The following is a 17464-nucleotide window of genomic DNA, read 5'->3' on the forward strand; positions in this document are numbered from 1 at the left end:
GGTGGACATCCGATCTTTGCTAGCAGTCTGAAGAGGTCAAAGGCTTTGGTGAGATCTATGAAAGCAATGTAGATGGACATTTGTTGTTCACGGCATTTCTCCTGTAGCTGGCGAAGGGAGAACAGCATGTCAACAGTGGATCTCTCTGCTCGAAAGCCACACTGTGCCTCAGGGTAGACACGCTCAGCCAGTTTCTGGAGCTTGTTTAAAACGACTCAAGCAAAGACTTTCCCCACTATGCTGAGCAGGGAGATTCCACGGTAGTTGTTGCAGTCACCGCGGTCACCCTTGTTCTTATAGAGGGTGATGATATTGGCATCATTCATATCCTGCGGTACTAGTCCCTCATCACAGCACAGGCAAAGCAGTTCATGGAGTGCTAAGGCTATAGCAGGCTTGGCACTCTTGATTATTTCATGGGTAATACCGTCCTTCCCAGGGGCTTTTCCACTGGCCAGAGAATCAATGGCATCACTGAGTTCAGATTTTGTTGGCTGTTCGTCCAGCTCATCCATGACTGGCAGAGACTGGGCTGCATTGAGGGTGGTCTCAGTGACACCATTTTCCCTGGAGTACAGTTCTCGGTAGTGCTCCACCCAGTGGTCCATTTGCTTGCGTTGGTCAGTGATCAGTGGTCTTTGTGCAGCGCTTCTGGCTATTTTAAGTGCTATGGATGTTAACTCGCAGGGGGCTTTCTTGTAGTCCAACAGTGCAATGCGCTTAGTGGCTATGACAGGTTCCAGCTCTTCAAAGTGAGATTGAAACCAGTGTGCATTCTGCTTCACACGTTTGCCATCGGTGGTCATTGCTGAGTCATAGATGGCGTCTCTGATGTGGCCCCACTTGGTCTCTGCATCCCCTGTAGGAGTGTTCTGAAGGGCTTTTTCAAGTGAATTTAGAAACTTATGTAACAGCTGTGGATAAGAAATTCTGTTAGTGTTGCTGCAAGGGCGGCCCTTCTGCTTGGAGTGATACAGCTTCCTTGGTTTGAGTCTAACCTTGCTGCACACTAGGGAGTGGTCAGTGTCACAGTCCACACTGTGAAAGCTGCGTGTGATTTATAGAGGCTCGCCTTGTGACGATGAGGTACAGCTGGTGCCAACGACGTGATCTTGGGTGCCTCCATGAAACCTGGTGACAGGGTTTAGTATGAAAGAATGAGTTGGTGATGCGGAGGTTGTGATAGGTACACAACTCCAGCAGTCTCTGTCCATTCTCATTCATCCTTCCAATGCCATAGCGCCCAAGGCAGGAGGGCCATGAGTTCTGGTCGGCCCCAACCCTGACGTTCAAGTCCCCCAGCAGGAACAAATGTTCGGTATTGGAAATGCTACTAATGATATTATGGAGTTCCTCGTAGAACTGGTCTTTAACCTCAGGTGGGGAGCAGAGTGTTGGAGCATAGATGCTGAGTAGGTGTACTGGACCAGAGGCGGTGAGCAGTTGGATGGACAGTTTGCGTTCCGAGCCATTTGAAAGTGACTCTATCATGCTGAGCAAAGAGTTTCCGATGGCGAAGCCCACTCCATGCTGTCTTGGTTCTTCAGGATCCCTATCCTGCCAGAAAAGGTGTTGTCTTGCTCTCTGAGAGATCCGCTCGCAGGGAGACATGTCTCCTGAAGTGCTGCAATGTCCAAATTGAGTCGACTGAGCTCGTTGTTAATGATGGCGGTCTTCCGAGAATCGTTGATTTGTATAAGGTCTTCCGACAGGCCAGGACACACAGTTCTGACGTTCCAGCTTGCAAAACGAAGGGCTGGTACCTTCTTTCCTTTCTTTGTCGTGCTGTTTGGGGTAGTGTTACAGTCCACTTGTCGGGCAACAGTAGCAAAAATAATAGTTATAACAATGGCTGTGAAACATGGCTTACAGCTGCCAGGAAAAGAAGTTCAATAATTTCCATATTCGCTGCCTGCGGCACATAATGGGTATATCGTGGTTGGACAAAATCACAAATGCAGCAGTCCTCTCAAAGGCAGAGCTCCCAAGTATGTTGGCACTAATCAAACAGAAGTGACTTCGGTGGATCGTACACGTCCACAGGATGGAAGACCGTCGCATACCCAAGGACCTTCTGTATGGTGAGGTAGCTGGGGCCAGACAACCAGTGAGGCGCCCAAAGCTCCACTTCAAGGATGCTTGCAAGCGTGACGAGGGCCCAAAATGTTGACTACTGCACTTGGGAGTTACTAGTTGACGAAAGAGGGAAATAGCAACACATCTGTGGACCGGTGTGCACTACCACGATGACCAGTTGCTACAGCAGCTCGAGAACAGGCACCAACATGAAAACCAACAAGCCACAGTGTCACTTGGCAGCTTCATGTGCAGCACTTGTGGCAGACCCTGCCTCTGAAGGATTGACCTTCACAGTCATCAACAAAGGTGCACCAAGAGAAGACATCCCAACTAAATGGATTGCTTGCTGTGTGTCCATTATCTTTCATCGATGGAAGGATGCCAACCATTAAATAGTATAAAGGCACATCTTCTTTGGCCTCCTTATCTCGAGAGACAATGGATAAGCGCCTGGAGGTGGTCAGTGGTTTGTGAAGCAGCGCCTGGAGTGGCTATAAAGGTCAATTCCAGAGTGACAGGCTCTTCCACAGGTGCTGCAGAGAAATTTGTTTGTCGGGGCTGTTGCACAGTTGGCTCTCCCCTTGCGCCTCTGTCTTTTTTCCTGCCAACTACTAAGTCTCTTCGACTCGCCACACTTTAGCCCCGTCTTTATGGCTGCCCGCCAGCTCTGGCGAACGCTGGCAACTGACTCCCACGACTTGTGATCAATGTCACAGGACTTCATGTCGCGCTTGCAGACGTCTTTAAAGCGGAGACATGAACGGCCGGTGGGTCTGATACCAGTGGCGAGCTCGCTGTACAATGTGTCTTTGGGGATCCTGCCATCTTCCATGCGGCTCACATGGCCAAGCCATCTCAAGCGCCGCTGACTCAGTAGTGTGTATAAGCTGGGGATGTTGGCCGCCTCGAGGACTTCTGTGCTGGAGATACGGTCCTGCCACCTGATGCCAAGTATCCTCCGGAGGCAGCGAAGATGGAATGAATTGAGACGTCGCTCTTGGCTGGCATACGTTGTCCAGGCCTCGCTGCCATAGAGCAAGGTACTGAGGACACAGACCTGATACACTCGGACTTTTGTGTTCCGTGTCAGTGCGCCATTTTCCCACACTCTCTTGGCCAGTCTGGACATAGCAGTGGAAGCCTTTCCCATGCGCTTGTTGATTTCTGCATCTAGAGACAGGTTACTGGTGATAGTTGAGCCTAGGTAGGTGAACTCTTGAACCACTTCCAGAGCGTGGTCGCCGATATTGATGGATGGAGCATTTCTGACATCCTGCCCCATGATGTTCGTTTTCTTGAGGCTGATGGTTAGGCCAAATTCATTGCAGGCAGCCGCAAACCTGTCGATGAGTCTCTGCAGGCACTCTTCAGTGTGAGATGTTAAAGCAGCATCGTCAGCAAAGAGGAGTTCCCTGATGAGGACTTTCCGTACTTTGGACTTCGCTCTTAGACGGGCAAGGTTGAACAACCTGCCCCCTGATCTTGTGTGGAGGAAAATTCCTTCTTCAGAGGACTTGAATGCATGTGAAAGCAGCAGGGAGAAGAAAATCCCAAAAAGTGTGGGTGCGAGAACACAGCCCTGTTTCACGCCACTCAGGATAGGAAAGGGCTCTGATGAGGAGCCACCATGTTGAATTGTGCCTTTCATATTGTCATGGAATGAGGTGATGATACTTAGTAGCTTTGGTGGGCATCCAATCTTTTCTAGTAGTCTGAAGAGACCACGTCTGCTGATGAGGTCAAAGGCTTTGGTGAGATCAATGAAAGCAACGTAGAGGGGCATCTGTTGTTCACGGCATTTCTCCTGTATCTGACGAAGGGAGAACAGCATGTCAACGGTCGATCTCTCTGCACGAAAGCCACACTGTGCCTCAGGGTAGACGCGCTCGGCCAGCTTCTGGAGCCTGTTTAGAGCGACTCAAGCATACACTTTACAAAAGCACATACACTTTACAAAATATTACTGCATTAAACATCTATAAATAATCCTGAATCAAAAAATCAATATAAAGTTTAAAATCAAAATAGAACATTTATATGTAGAATAATTCCTCAAAGAGAATTTTTATAATTGTTAGCTGGTATTACAGCACAGGATCTTCTCCCACTAGAGACCATTCTGTGCTGTTCAAGTAGTAACTTCGCATACATCATGTACGTTACCTCATAACAGGGATTAAGCAAGTCTGAACCCTCTGTACAACTGGTTATAATTCTAGCTTTGCTATATCGAGCTAAAATTATTTTTTAAAAAGACTACAATTAAATTAAATGTCCAAAGAAATTATATTACAGTTATGAAATCAATATAGGCAATCTGTGGTAAAGACAAATGTTAAAAAATGAGACAACTTAGTTCAACAGACAAAAACAAATAAAATACATGCAGGGTGAAAGCTGACAATATATTCAGATCTGGTCCTGTATGGACTGTATGCGTGCTGTTACCAGGGTATATTATACATAAATTGCAGCAGGGATGAATGGGCTCAAACTGGTATTAATTTGTTTAATATTCTATATTTGCACAGGCTTTATAAATAGTCTGTATCAATGGTCGATCAATTCTTATGCAGTATACCACAGCTAAAATATTACCAGGACAATCAGTTCATCCAGAATTTCTTCCTGCATGTTACAAGCCAAACTAATGGACTTTGCTGTCCTCACTAATCTCAAAATTAAAAAAAAAGTTTAATTTTTAAGTGAACCATATTCTTCTCCCCGAAAGACAAATCTCTAAGTTAAAACAGTAGTGAATCAACGCTGCTGTAACATAATTGAATGGCATACTTTAAAATCACACTGGTAAACCACAAGCACATGTGCTCAATATCCAATTAACCAAACTGAAGGCTAATTACAATTTGCAGAGCTGACAAATTTTTGCATCATAAGCACAATATAAACTCAAATTCCAAATATATATTCCTGAATGTTAGTATACATGAACAATCCTCATTTCTATGTTTTGGTGGGGAGTGGAGTGAGTGAGGGGGTGGTAGCGCACCAGTCTTGTTCATCTCAAAACAAAAATTAAAACCAATTTTAGAGAAGCACAAAAAATGGCTCCCTGTAATGAATAATGTACAACACTATTACAAGTGTATTAATGTCAACACAGATAAATGACATGACGTCATTTAATTTAGTAGACAATGGCTCAATGGCTGATGTGAGACAAACATATTTTCTCACACTGTGGTATAAAAATACTTTTTGTTCTGGGAAAAAACCTGAACAATGCAACTACCTTTTAAAGTAAAAGGATGAATTAACTACCTAACTTATCTTGCACACATGGTCTTTTAAAATTTCACAATTATGCACCTTAATATATGATTAATGACTCATACCATTATGAAACCAGTCACAAAATGCAATATACACATCTTTCTCAAATATTAAAGCAATGATTTGTCTTTTCAGTTCATGATTTCATTAACTTCCACATCAGAATGGCAATACATGCTGCAACAAGACACCTCAGCAGTAGTTTAAACCAGTAAACCACCTAGTCAATTTCTTTATGTTCTGCACTCTTTATAATATACCCTCCCTGCGGTAGAGCAAAATCGAATTGCCTCTCACATTTGCAGACAGCTCTGTGAAGGTGATAATAGACCTGCTCCCTGCTGTCATGAGGCAGGAAATAGGAAAATGGCATATGGGGCCAGAAGAGAATTAAAAAAGAAAGGAACTGAACAACAACAGCAAAAACAGACTACAACAAAGGTGAATAACAACCCAAACTGTAATTTAACCATCTACCAGACAATGTTAAACACTTCCAATTATCTAACTTCTGAATGCATTAAAATAACTTGTAGATTACTGGAAATGGTCACAAAATCATTTAACTTTCTTGTACAAAGTAGAATTAATAAATTGTTAATTCATTCATCAGATTCTATCAGCTTCATATTTCTATTACATTCAGCAATTTAATATTGTATTATTGAAATTCTTTATTTGGTAAGAATTAACAAATGCAGGACATTAACTTAGCAATCAAACCACTGAAGTGTCAAATGTACAGGCACTCAAATTTTCACAAAGTGCATCTGTCAAAGCAGAAAACAATCTTCACATTTTCATAAGTGACCAATGAAATGGGCGAAGTATAATGTACATGTATTGTACTTATGGTGATTAAATGGGTATCTATTTTAAATATGTGCTGTTTGCTCAATTTATACTAAGTTTTACATCAGGCTCCAAAACAATTCTTTTTAATTGTGCATTACACCTGCTAATCAACAGCCATTTGACAAACAAAAATTAACATTAAATATTTAATGTTCACCTCATGGGTAAACTTTTTTTATTATATAAAATCAATTCACAAACACGGATATAATGGGGCTCATTGATGGCTGGCTTCCAGATTATCAAAGAATACTAACTATTTTACAATTCAATCTTCTCTACAAAGGATTTTTTTTTGTTGAGATGGGGTATTTTTACCATGTGTTCAGAATTCTATTTTAAGCCTCTGAAGGATCAAAATCGGTTTGCACCTTTTTAAAAAAAAAACACGACTATACATAGCAAACATAATTTAAGTGTTATTTTTTGAGGGATTAAAAATCCTTTGGACAAGGAAATCAAAAAATACAAATTGAGCACAGCAATGTAACCACTCAAGCTCAAAAAAACCCATAAAATATGAAAAAAAGGAAAACATTTAACATATATTTGTGATATGAAACTTGAAGGAAAATCTTTAATTAGCATATGGCTCAGGTCATGTCTAATTCGACTTCAACGTTTAACCAACATTTATCATTCTTAATATAATGTACACTGGTGTATATATTGAATGTGGGTTCAGTAATTTAAAGAATTAGTATTAATTGTGTATATTTGACAATCAAGGATTTAATGTCATATAAGTAACATATTTACTAAGAATATGATCATACCTTCCCCTTTACGCTCTGAATAGGATCCACTACTACGGCAACAGCTCGCTCCGACAGGGCTTCAAAGCTCTGCTGAGTGTTGATGTCAACTCCTGAAAGCCAGCATCCAAAGCCAGGGTGACTATGGTACCAGCCAACAACCATTTCAGGCCTAAAACAGAGCAAATGGCTAAGTGTTTTTATTTTGAAAATAAAAGGCAAACTACTACTTTGAGCGAGGAAAGCAAAAAAAAGGAGCTTAAGAATGGAGCCACACAAACATGATGATACTACAAAGTATGAAAAATGGGAACTCATTCAACATACATTTATGATGGTGTGGAAGTGAAGAAAGTGTGTCATATGAGCGCTATTAAAAAGATGTGCATTAGCGGTGGTAGATTATGCTTTCAATTTTTCACCCTGTTACCACACCTTCCCTGAGCCAGTTTTTACCCTTTCAGCACTTGAGAGTAAATATCCACCCTTCAAATATCAATTAAAGCAGCACTGGGACCAGGAACTCAGTCAAGAAGCAATTTACACTGTTCTGCAGTGCTGCTGAGCCTTTTGTGAACATTAATTTTTAAGCTTTTTTCACAGTGAACGTATTTGAACAAGCATATGACAACTGTTGATAGGTATGAAATGAAACTGCAAAGAGATGCAAAATAAAATAGCAATCAAGTTCAGGAATTTAAACATTTGTTATAAATTGCAAACAAAAATAATTCAATTACTTAAATTAAATTGTAAATGAAGAAAAGGATGATGTGCTGATATGGATTTCTGGTGCCCTTACTTGTACTATTTAAGAATTTTTTTTTTCTCCTACCTGCCCGTCTGCTTCAACATATCCAACATTTTCGCTTGAAAAACAGGATCGACCGCTTCAACACTAACACCCTGTGAAAAGAAAAAGGAAGCAAATTATTTAGCTTTAAAAAACAATTCTTCCAAGTTAAATTTGGTACAAAAATCAAGAGCAGAAAAATTATATTAGAGTCATTTCTTTTCCAGGCAAAAGAAACAAAAATACAGCTCACCGTGCCTGACTGAGGCATAGCAAACACATCAATAACCCGGACAGTATAGTCATCAACAAATTCACCCAGCATCAGGCCCATCACTTCCATAGGAACGCCAGCCCGTCCATGTTTCAACATCTGCAGATTACCAAAATGCAAACCAAAAACAATATGTTTTTTTCAACCAGGAAAGAAAACAACCTTTTTTCATAATGTGTGACATACTAACATATAGTAAGTCTTGACAACTTAATTTTTTTCAGTTTAGTTTTTGCATTTTCTGATTTTCTTTGTATCACTATTAAGACGACAAACATGCCGTTACTGCATTTTAAATGGGAAACGAAGTGCTTAAAATACAAAGGGAGCTGAAACATTTTGTGAAAAAGACAAAACAATGAATACGGTGGTCTAGAAATAGGACTAAGACATAGAATGTCAAATAGTTTATTTTATTTGCTTTGCGTCATTATATTCTAAACTACAATACATAATTAACATGATCAAAGAGCTAACAAACCTACGCTCTTACCTTCAGCAGAGCAAGAGAAGATATGTAAACCTGTTCTGCTGTATCGACGGCTGGGGCATCAGTTGGTGGGCCCTAAAAAGCACAAAAGAGACTGATGACAAACATTTTCCAAGCACACAGTAGTTTTATTAAGACGTACTTCATTTAATTACCTGCTTAGGTGCTTCATTTTTGTAGTGCCACAGCTGATATATTGGGATTGGTAGTCTGACAAACACTGGGGTATTCAAGTTTTAAACCAGATTTTATATTCAGTATCAAATCGTGAACCTAACATTTAGACTAAGCATTCAATACAAATGTTTACAAGCATTTCATTTAAGAACATAAAAACATAAGAAACAGAAGCAGGAATAGGCCATTCAGACATTCGAGCCCACTCCGCCATTCAATGAGATCATGGCTGATCATCTACTTCAATGTCATTTTCCTGCACTATTCCATTTCCCTTGATGTTTTTAATATGTAGAAATCTATCGATCTCAGTCTTGAATATACTCAACGACTGAGCCTCCACAGCCCTCTGTGGCAGAGAATTCCAAAGATTCACCTCCGAGTGAAGAAATTCCTCCTCATCTCAGTCCGATATGGCCTGCAAATTCTGAGACTGTGTCTCCTGGTTCTAGACTCCCCAGCCAGGGGACTAAAAACTAATAATCTCACTTGAATAGCTGGATAACATTTTCTTTATATTCTGAAAAAGCAACTTTTGTACCAGTAACACAAATTACTCAAAATGCAGTAGGAATACTAATTTTTTTTTTAAATTGTGAAGAAACAATCAATCATTCTCTCAATAGGATATATAAATATTACAGACATTAAGTGCATTCTTGTGATCACAAAATGCCACAATGGCAATAAATAAAATAAAAGTGGGTATCTGACCTCTTTAAATAAACACCTAGTTGAGTGCTCACAAAGAAAGTCAAATAATTTTATCCTGTCACAACTGTCAAAGTCTGATCAGGCAATTACCTGTGTGGTTCTAACAATGGTGTGAATGTAAACACACTGGACTAGCATGATTAATCTGTACTGTAGCAAACAGCTATTTCCTTCAGCCTCTGCGGTTACAAGCCAGAAGACAACCAGATGAGGGAGGTTGGATCATTTTACAGGTAACAGCCTGAGCTACAGCTTGAGAAAATACACCAACATTCCCTAGGTATAACAGCTGTACACAAAATACACCACAAGATGCCTTATAGGTCATTCAAACAATGAAGCTCACTTCACTATTTTGACGTATTTAATAATAAATGTTCATTTGTCACAAACAGACATCTTAAATACAATTTTACAAATTTTCAGTTTTGTTTTAAACAAACATAAAAGAGGCTTTATTACACTCCAAGGGTGATTGTCATGCTGGAACACTCTTCTGCGCCAAGTGCTGCTCGCATTGTTGCATGAAAGCAGCACTCACCGCTTTTATTGTACAAGTCAGCAGTGCTCACTGAACCCAAGTCTGCCATTTAACTTTGATTTCAAATTATAATGAATTAACCCTTAGATCACCAACAGGAGAACTGATTTTGCTTATTTTCAGTTCAAACATCAAACATGAATCTAACTGTATAATTACAAGTTTAGCATACAGTGCATCACACATTAAATGTGCAGATGGGAGAGAGGGTTCCTCTGGAGAGGGCAGCAAAAGTCATGACCAGAGCACCATGGATGACTCAGCTGTGCAGGGGAGGAGGAGAAAGGACAGGAGAGGAATAGTGGTAGGTGATTCTATAGTTAGGGGAAGAGAGGCGCTGCTGTGGTCGCAGACATAACAGGATGGTATGTTGCCTCCCTGGTGCAAGGGTCATGGATATCAACGAGCGGCGAGACCATTCTGAAGGGCGAGGGTGTACAGCCAGAGGTCGTGGTCTACATTGGTACCAATGATATAGGTAGAAAAAAGGATGAGGTTGTGCAGGCTGAATTTAGGGAGTTAGGAAAGAGATTAGTAAGCAGGACTTCAAAGATAGTAATCTCTAGATTACTCCGAAGGCCACATGCCAGTGAGTATTAAAAAAAAATACGCCAGATGAATGCGTAGCTGGAGAGATGGTGCAGGAGGGAAGGCTTCAGATTTCTGGGACATTGGGACTAGTTCTGGGGAAGGTGGGACCTATACAAGCCAGACGGTCCAGGTCTGAACAGGACTGGGATGAATATCCTTGCATGAAGGTTGGAGACTGCTGTTGGGGATGGTTTAAACTAGTTTGGCAGGGGGATGGGAGCCTGAGGGCAGTTTCAGATAGGACAAATTCAGGGCAGGGAACGGGAGGTAGAAAATTAGTGAGTGACTCTGAAAGACAGACGAAGCAAAGGTTAAAAAGTGTGCAGCACAAGAATCTGGCAAAGTTAAGAGGTATTTATTTAAATACAAGGAGTATAGCAAATAAAGCCGATGAGCTGAGGGCACACAGAGACACATGGCAACACGATATTACTGCTATAACTGAAACTTGACCAAAAGAGGGGTAAAAAAGGCAGCTCAACATCGCTGGATATAGTGTTTTCAGATAGGATAGAGAAGGGGATAAAAAAAAAGGGCGGGGTGCAGCATTATTGGTTAAGGAATCAATAACAGCTGTGAGGAGCGATGATATGCTAAATGAATCATCAAATGAGGCCCTAAGGGTTGAGATCAGAAATAAAAAAGGTGCAGCCACAGTACTAGGAGTGTATTATAGGCCCCCAAATAGTGAGAGGGAGACAGAAGAACAAATATGTATGCAAATTTTTGAGTGCAAAAACAATAGGGCAATAATAGTTGGGGATTTCAACTACCCTAATATCAACTGGGATACAAACAGGTGCAGGGCACAGAGGGCACAAAATTCTTGAACTGCATGCAAGAGAACAAGCCCAATGAGAGGGGGTGCAATTCTAGATTTAGTCTTCCGAAATGAAGCTGGGCAAGTGGATGAAGTAGCAGTGGGTGACCATTTTGGAGATAGTGACCGTAATGCAGTTAGTTTGTTTTAGCATAATCATAGAAAAGGACAAAGATAAAACAGGAGTAAAAGTTCTAAATTGGGGGAAGGCAAATGTTACGAAGCTGAGAGGTGATTTGGCAAAAGTGGACTGGATACAGCTACTTGAAGGAAAATCAGTGGCAAACTCGTGGGAGGCATTCAAAAGCAAGATTCTACAGGCACAATCTAGAAATGTCCCCACAAAGATAAAGGGTGGTACGGCCAAATCTGGAGCCCCCTAGTTATCAAGAAACATACAGGGTAAGAAAGCAGAAAAAGAAAGCTTATGACGGTCACAAAACACTTAATACTTTAGAAAGCCTAGAGGAATATAGAAAGTGCAGGGAAATTAGGAAAGCAAAGAGACGACACAAAAAATTACTGGCAGGTAAAATCAAGGAAAACACAAAGATGTTTTATCAGTACATTGAGAGCGAGAGGATAACGAGGAAAAAGGTAGGGCTTATCAGAGATGTACAAGGGAACTTGTGTGTGGATGCAGAAGATGTGGGCAGGGTTCTTAATTCGTTTTTTGTCTGTTTTCACAAAGGAGAGGGATGATGCAGACATTATAGTTAAAAAAAAGGAGGAATGTGAAATATTAGATACGATAAACTTAATGAGAGGGGAAGTACTAGAGGGTCTGACATCCTTGAAAGTGGATAAATCACCAGGGCCGGATGGATTGTATCCAGGTTGTTAAAGGAAACCACAGAGGAAATAGCAGATGCTCTAAGGATCATCTTCAAATCCTCACTAGATACAGGTGAGGTACCAGAGGCTTGGAGGTCTGCAAATGTTGTCCCATTGTTTAAAAAGGGTGCGAGGGATAGGCCAAATAATTATAGGCTTGTCAGTCTGACCCCAGTGGTAAGCAAATTATTAGAATCAATTCTGAGATAGGATAAACTGCCACTTAGAAAGGCATGGATTAATCAGGGATAGTCAGCATGGATTTAAGGGAGGGTTGTGTCTTACTAACTTAATTGAACTTTTTTTGAGGAATTAACAAGGAGGATTGATGAGGGGAGTGCAGTGGATGTGGTCTACATGGATTTTAGTAAGGCATTTGACAAGGTCCCACATGGCAGACTGGTCAGAAAAATAAAGGCCCATGGGATACAAAGGAGGTTAGATCCAAAATTGGCTCAGTGACAGGAAACAAAGCATAGTGGTCGACAGATGTTTTTGCGAATGGAAAGCGGTTTCCAGTGGCGTTCCACAGGGCTCAGTGTTGGGTCGCTTGTTGTTTGTACTTTATATTAATGATCTGGACTTAAATGTGGGAAGCATGATTGGGAAATTTGCAGATGACACAAAAATTGGTTGTGTAGTTGTTAGTGAAGAGGATAGCTGTAGACTCCAGAACGATATCAAAGGTTTGATTGAGGGGACGGAAAAGTGGCAAATGGAATCCTATCCAGAGAAGTGTGAGATAATGCATTTGGGGAGGGCAAACAAAGCAAGGGAATACACAATAAACGGGAGGATATTGAGAGGGGTAGAAATGAGAGACCTTGGAGTACATGTCCACAGGTCCCTGAAGATGGCAGGACAGGTAGATGAAGTGAAGGAGGCTTTCCTTTATTGGCTGAGGTATAGAATACAAAAGCAGGGATGTAATTGGCAAACAGGATTAAGGAAAATCCCAAGGCTTTTTATGCATATATAAAGAGCAAGAGGGTAACTAGGGAAAGGGTTGGCCCACTCAAGGACAGAGATGGGAATCTATGTGTGGAGCCAGAGGAAATGGGCGAGGTACTAAATGAGTACTTTGCATCAGTATTCACCAAGGAGAAGGACTTGGTGGATGATGAGCCTAGGGAAGGGAGTGTAGATAGTCTCAGTCATCTCATTATCAAAAGGGAGGAGGTGTTGGGTGTCTTGCAAAGCATTAAGGTAGATAAGTCCCCAGGGCCTGATGGGATCTACCCCGGAATACTGAGGGAGGCAAGGGAAGAAATTGCTGGGGCCTTGACAGAATCTTTGCATCCTCATTGGCTACAGGTGAGGTCCCAGAGGACTGGAGAATAGCCAATGTTGTTCCTTTGTTTAAGAAGGGTAGCAAGGATAATCCTGGAAATTATAGGCCGGTGAGCCTTACGTCAGTGGTAGGGAAATTATTACAGAGGATTCTTCGGGACAGGATTTACTCCCATTTGGAAACAAATGGATTTATTAGCGAGAGGCAGCATGGTTTTGTGAAGGGGAGGTCGTGTCTCACTAATTTGATTGAGTTGTTTGAGGAAGTGACGAAGATGATTGATGAAGGAAGGGCAGTGGATGTTATCTATATGGACTTCAGTAAAGCCTTTGACAAGGTTCCTCATGGCAGACTGGTACAAAAGGTGAAGTCACATGGGATCAGAGGGGAGCTGGCAAGATGGATCCAGAACTGGCTCGGTCATAGAAGACAGAGGGTAGCAGTGGAAGGGTGCTTTTCTGAATGGAGGGATGTGACTAGTGGTGTTCCGCAGGGATCAGTGCTGGGACCTTTGCTGTTTGTAGTATATATAAATGATTTGGAGGAAAATGTAGCTGGTCTGATTAGTAAGTTTGCGGACGACACAAAGGTTGGTGGAGTTGCGGACAGTGATGAGGATTGTCAGAGGATACAGCAGGATATAGATCAGTTGGAGACTTGGGCGGAGAAATGGCAGATGGAGTTTAATCCGGACAAATGTGAGATAATGCATTTTGGAAGGTCTAATGCAGGTGAGAAGTATACAGTAAATGGCAGAACCCTTAGGAGTATTGACAGGCAGAGAGATCTGTGCGTACAGGTCCACAGGTCACTGAAAGTGGCAACGCAGGTGGATAAGGTAGTCAAGAAGGCATACGGCATGCTTGCCTTCATCGGTCGGGGAATAGAGTATAAAAATAGGCAAGTCATGCTGCAGCTGTACAGAACTTCAGTTAGGCCACACTTAAACTATTGCGTGCAATTCTGGTCGCCACATTACCAGTCGGACGTGGAGGCTTTGGAGAGGGTACAGAAGAGGTTTACCAGGATGTTGCCTGGTCTGGAGGGCATTAGCTATGAGGAGAGGTTGGATAAACTCGGATTGTTTTCACTGGAACGACGGAGGTGAGGGGCGACATGATAGAGGTTTACAAAGTTATAAGCAGCATGGACAGAGTGGATAGTCAGAAGCTTTTTCCCAGGGTGGAAGAGTCAGTTACTAGGGGACATAGGTTTAAGATGAGAGGGGCAAAGTTTAGAGGGGACGTGCGAGGCAAGTTCTTTACACAGAGGGTGGTGAGTGCCTGGAACTTGTTGCCGGGGGAGGTGGTGGAAGCAGGTACCACAGAGACGTTTAAGAGGTATCTTGACAAATACATGAATAGGATGGGAATAGAGGGATACGGACCCCGGAAGTGCAGAAGGTTTTAGTTTAGGCAGGCATCAAGATCGACGCAGGCTTGGAGGGCCAAATGGCCTGTTCCTGTTTTGTACTGTTCTTTGTTCTTTCTTTGTAATGCTGGAACTGTATAGAATGCTGGTTAGGCCACAGCTGGCGTATTGCGTAGAGTTATGGTCACATTACAGAAAGGACATAATTGCTCTGGAGTACAGAGTAGATTTACAAGAATGTTGCCGCTATGAGGAAAGATTGGATTGCCTAGGGTTGTTTTCCTTAGAACAGAGGAGGATGAGGGGTTAATTGAGGCGTACAAAATTTTGAGGGGCCTAAATAGAGTAGACAGGAAGAACCTGTTTCCCCTAGCAGAGAGGTCGATTACCAAGGACATGAGGAAAAACTTTTTCACCTAGAGGGTGCTGCGTGTCTGGAATTCACTGCCCGGATCGGTGGAGGAGGCATAAACCCTCAACAAAAAGGTACCTGGATATGCTCCTGAAGTGCTGTAACCTGCAAGGCTACAGACCAGGTTCTGGAAGATGGGATTAGATTGGGTGGCTGTTTTATTTTCAGCCGGCGCAGACACAATGGGATGAATGGCCCCCTTCTGTGCCGTAACTTTTCTAGGGTGGCAGCTTCAGCTGTTCAGAGCACCAAAAAAATCAAGTATCAGAATTTTCTGATTTCGTCAACTAACCATTATTGGTATGGTTACCATAACAGATATGATCAAATACATATCGGGAAAATTGCCAAGAAAGGAATGAGGACCTCCACAAAATCAAACAATTCAACGTCTCAATTTTTTTTCTCAAGAAACAACTTGGTATCATAAGTTAACACGGTCAACCAATTTCTTTCAGTTACTATCTTAGTTTTCCATGTAGCTGAATTACAGAACCAAAGTATTTTAAAACAAAGGAGGCGGCCATTTGGTCCATTATGTTTGTCAGAGCAATTTAAAACCAACAGCCCCTTATCTGCTCTCTCCCTATAGCCCTGTATCTTCCTCTGCTTCAAATCTTGATCCATTTTTCCCCTGAAGAGATGCACAGGTCTCTGCTTCAACCACTTCCTGTAGCAAAACATCCATGCTTTAAGAATTCTCTGCATAAAAGGAATTTATAACCTCTCTCCTCATACTGATAATTTTAAGTTGATGACCCTGTTTGCACTGATTCCTTAAAATGGCCTTTTTGTACTTAAGCTATCAAAACCCTTCAAAGTTTCAAAAATCTCTAAATTTCCTCATAGCCGCTTCTTCTCCAGTATGTCAAGTCCTTCCTAATAACTATAATTTATCATCCCTGGTATCATCCTGTGAGGCCTGTTACCAAATGCATTCTAAAGATCCATACATACTACATCTAATGCATTCACTTTATCCATTATATCAGCCATTTCGTCACTATAAATTTTCAAACATAACTTGCCTTTAAGAAATTCATGTTGGCTGCACTTAATTATCCATGTATCTCTAAATATTCATTAATTTAATCTTGTTTACATGTAATATAAAACATAAATTAAAAATAATTCTGGGGGAAAAACAAGAAACATTAATTTTTGACCCCCTCCTCATGTTTGCCTCTCTCTAAAGCCGGAGACTTCAGTTTTGCTGTTTTCCATTGTGCACTGGGCCTTCCGAGTGAAAAGGCTCAACCAAGCAAAGGACTCCCAGAAAGCAACAATGTGCATGTGTGTCACTCTGACTGACAACTCCCAAGATGCTGCTTTCTCCTCAGTCTAATGCAGTAAAGGAAAGGAATTTACGAACATATAAATTAGGAGAAGTAGGCCATTTGGCCCCTCGAGCCTGCTCCTCCATTCAATAAGATCATTTACAAACAAGAAATTGTGGCACACTTTATGAATGGCCAATCATTACAGATAATTCTGATGATTTGAAAAAACCTTCTGAATGGAAATCAGATTCAGTCTCCGAACAGCTGCAACTAGTTTCCAACATCTTCTGTACTACAAAACAGGTAAATTCAATGTTTATAATTTTAAAACTCTGTAGCCTGCTTTCACACGTCGCTGCTCCTTGGCACGGAAGGGAACTAATCTTCGCATGTTTTTCTTTTTTGTGAATCCCATCGTTTATTTTGGATGTAGCAGCAAAAAATGAAAAGCCAATTTTAAAGCCAACTAAAAGCACAGACTGGGAAAACTGACATGGTACCACCAAAAACCAGACTGCCTATCTCTGAGGTGATTCACTCAACAAACCCAGGAAGAGGACTGCTGAACAATTATTTTCACCAGCAGCTCCTGCAGCCCACAGCATCCAGGATCTCAAAACAATATTTTTCTTAAATCCAGTTCCCCCACCTTGATTTTCCTTTCACAAGTGGCATTTCCCAGTTGACATGGCAAATAGGCAACCTTCTGCTTTGTTCTTTTTCAAGAGATACACAAGAGTCACACCATAACAAATCTGATTTTTCAAGCTCCTGCCTTTCCTCTGTTGTTAACTCCTTAAAAGAAACTCAGCAGGTCATAGATCTAACAATGATGTGCCTCTTCATTAAGGAACTCTTATTAATTCACTACAATTTCAAAGCAGTCGGGATTG

The 17464-nt window shown here is 41.5% G+C and overlaps 1 protein-coding gene across 3 annotated transcripts in view; it reads right to left on the reverse strand.

Moving 5' to 3' along the window:
* Positions 1 to 17464, reverse strand: part of psmd14 (proteasome 26S subunit, non-ATPase 14) — a 149728-nt gene that overhangs the window by 57435 nt on the left and 74829 nt on the right. For all 3 annotated transcript variants that reach the window (XM_068035245.1, XM_068035246.1, XM_068035244.1), the window contains exons 3-6: positions 8544 to 8615; positions 8030 to 8149; positions 7819 to 7889; positions 7005 to 7155 (exon numbers count right to left, since the gene is read on the reverse strand). In XM_068035245.1, the coding sequence (XP_067891346.1) occupies positions 7005 to 7155; positions 7819 to 7889; positions 8030 to 8149; positions 8544 to 8615 (414 nt within the window). The remainder of the gene's footprint in view (positions 1 to 7004; positions 7156 to 7818; positions 7890 to 8029; positions 8150 to 8543; positions 8616 to 17464) is intronic.

The sequence above is a fragment of the Heterodontus francisci genome, chromosome 7 (genome assembly GCF_036365525.1).
Source record: "Heterodontus francisci isolate sHetFra1 chromosome 7, sHetFra1.hap1, whole genome shotgun sequence".
In the NCBI taxonomy this organism is placed as follows: domain Eukaryota; kingdom Metazoa; phylum Chordata; class Chondrichthyes; order Heterodontiformes; family Heterodontidae; genus Heterodontus; species Heterodontus francisci.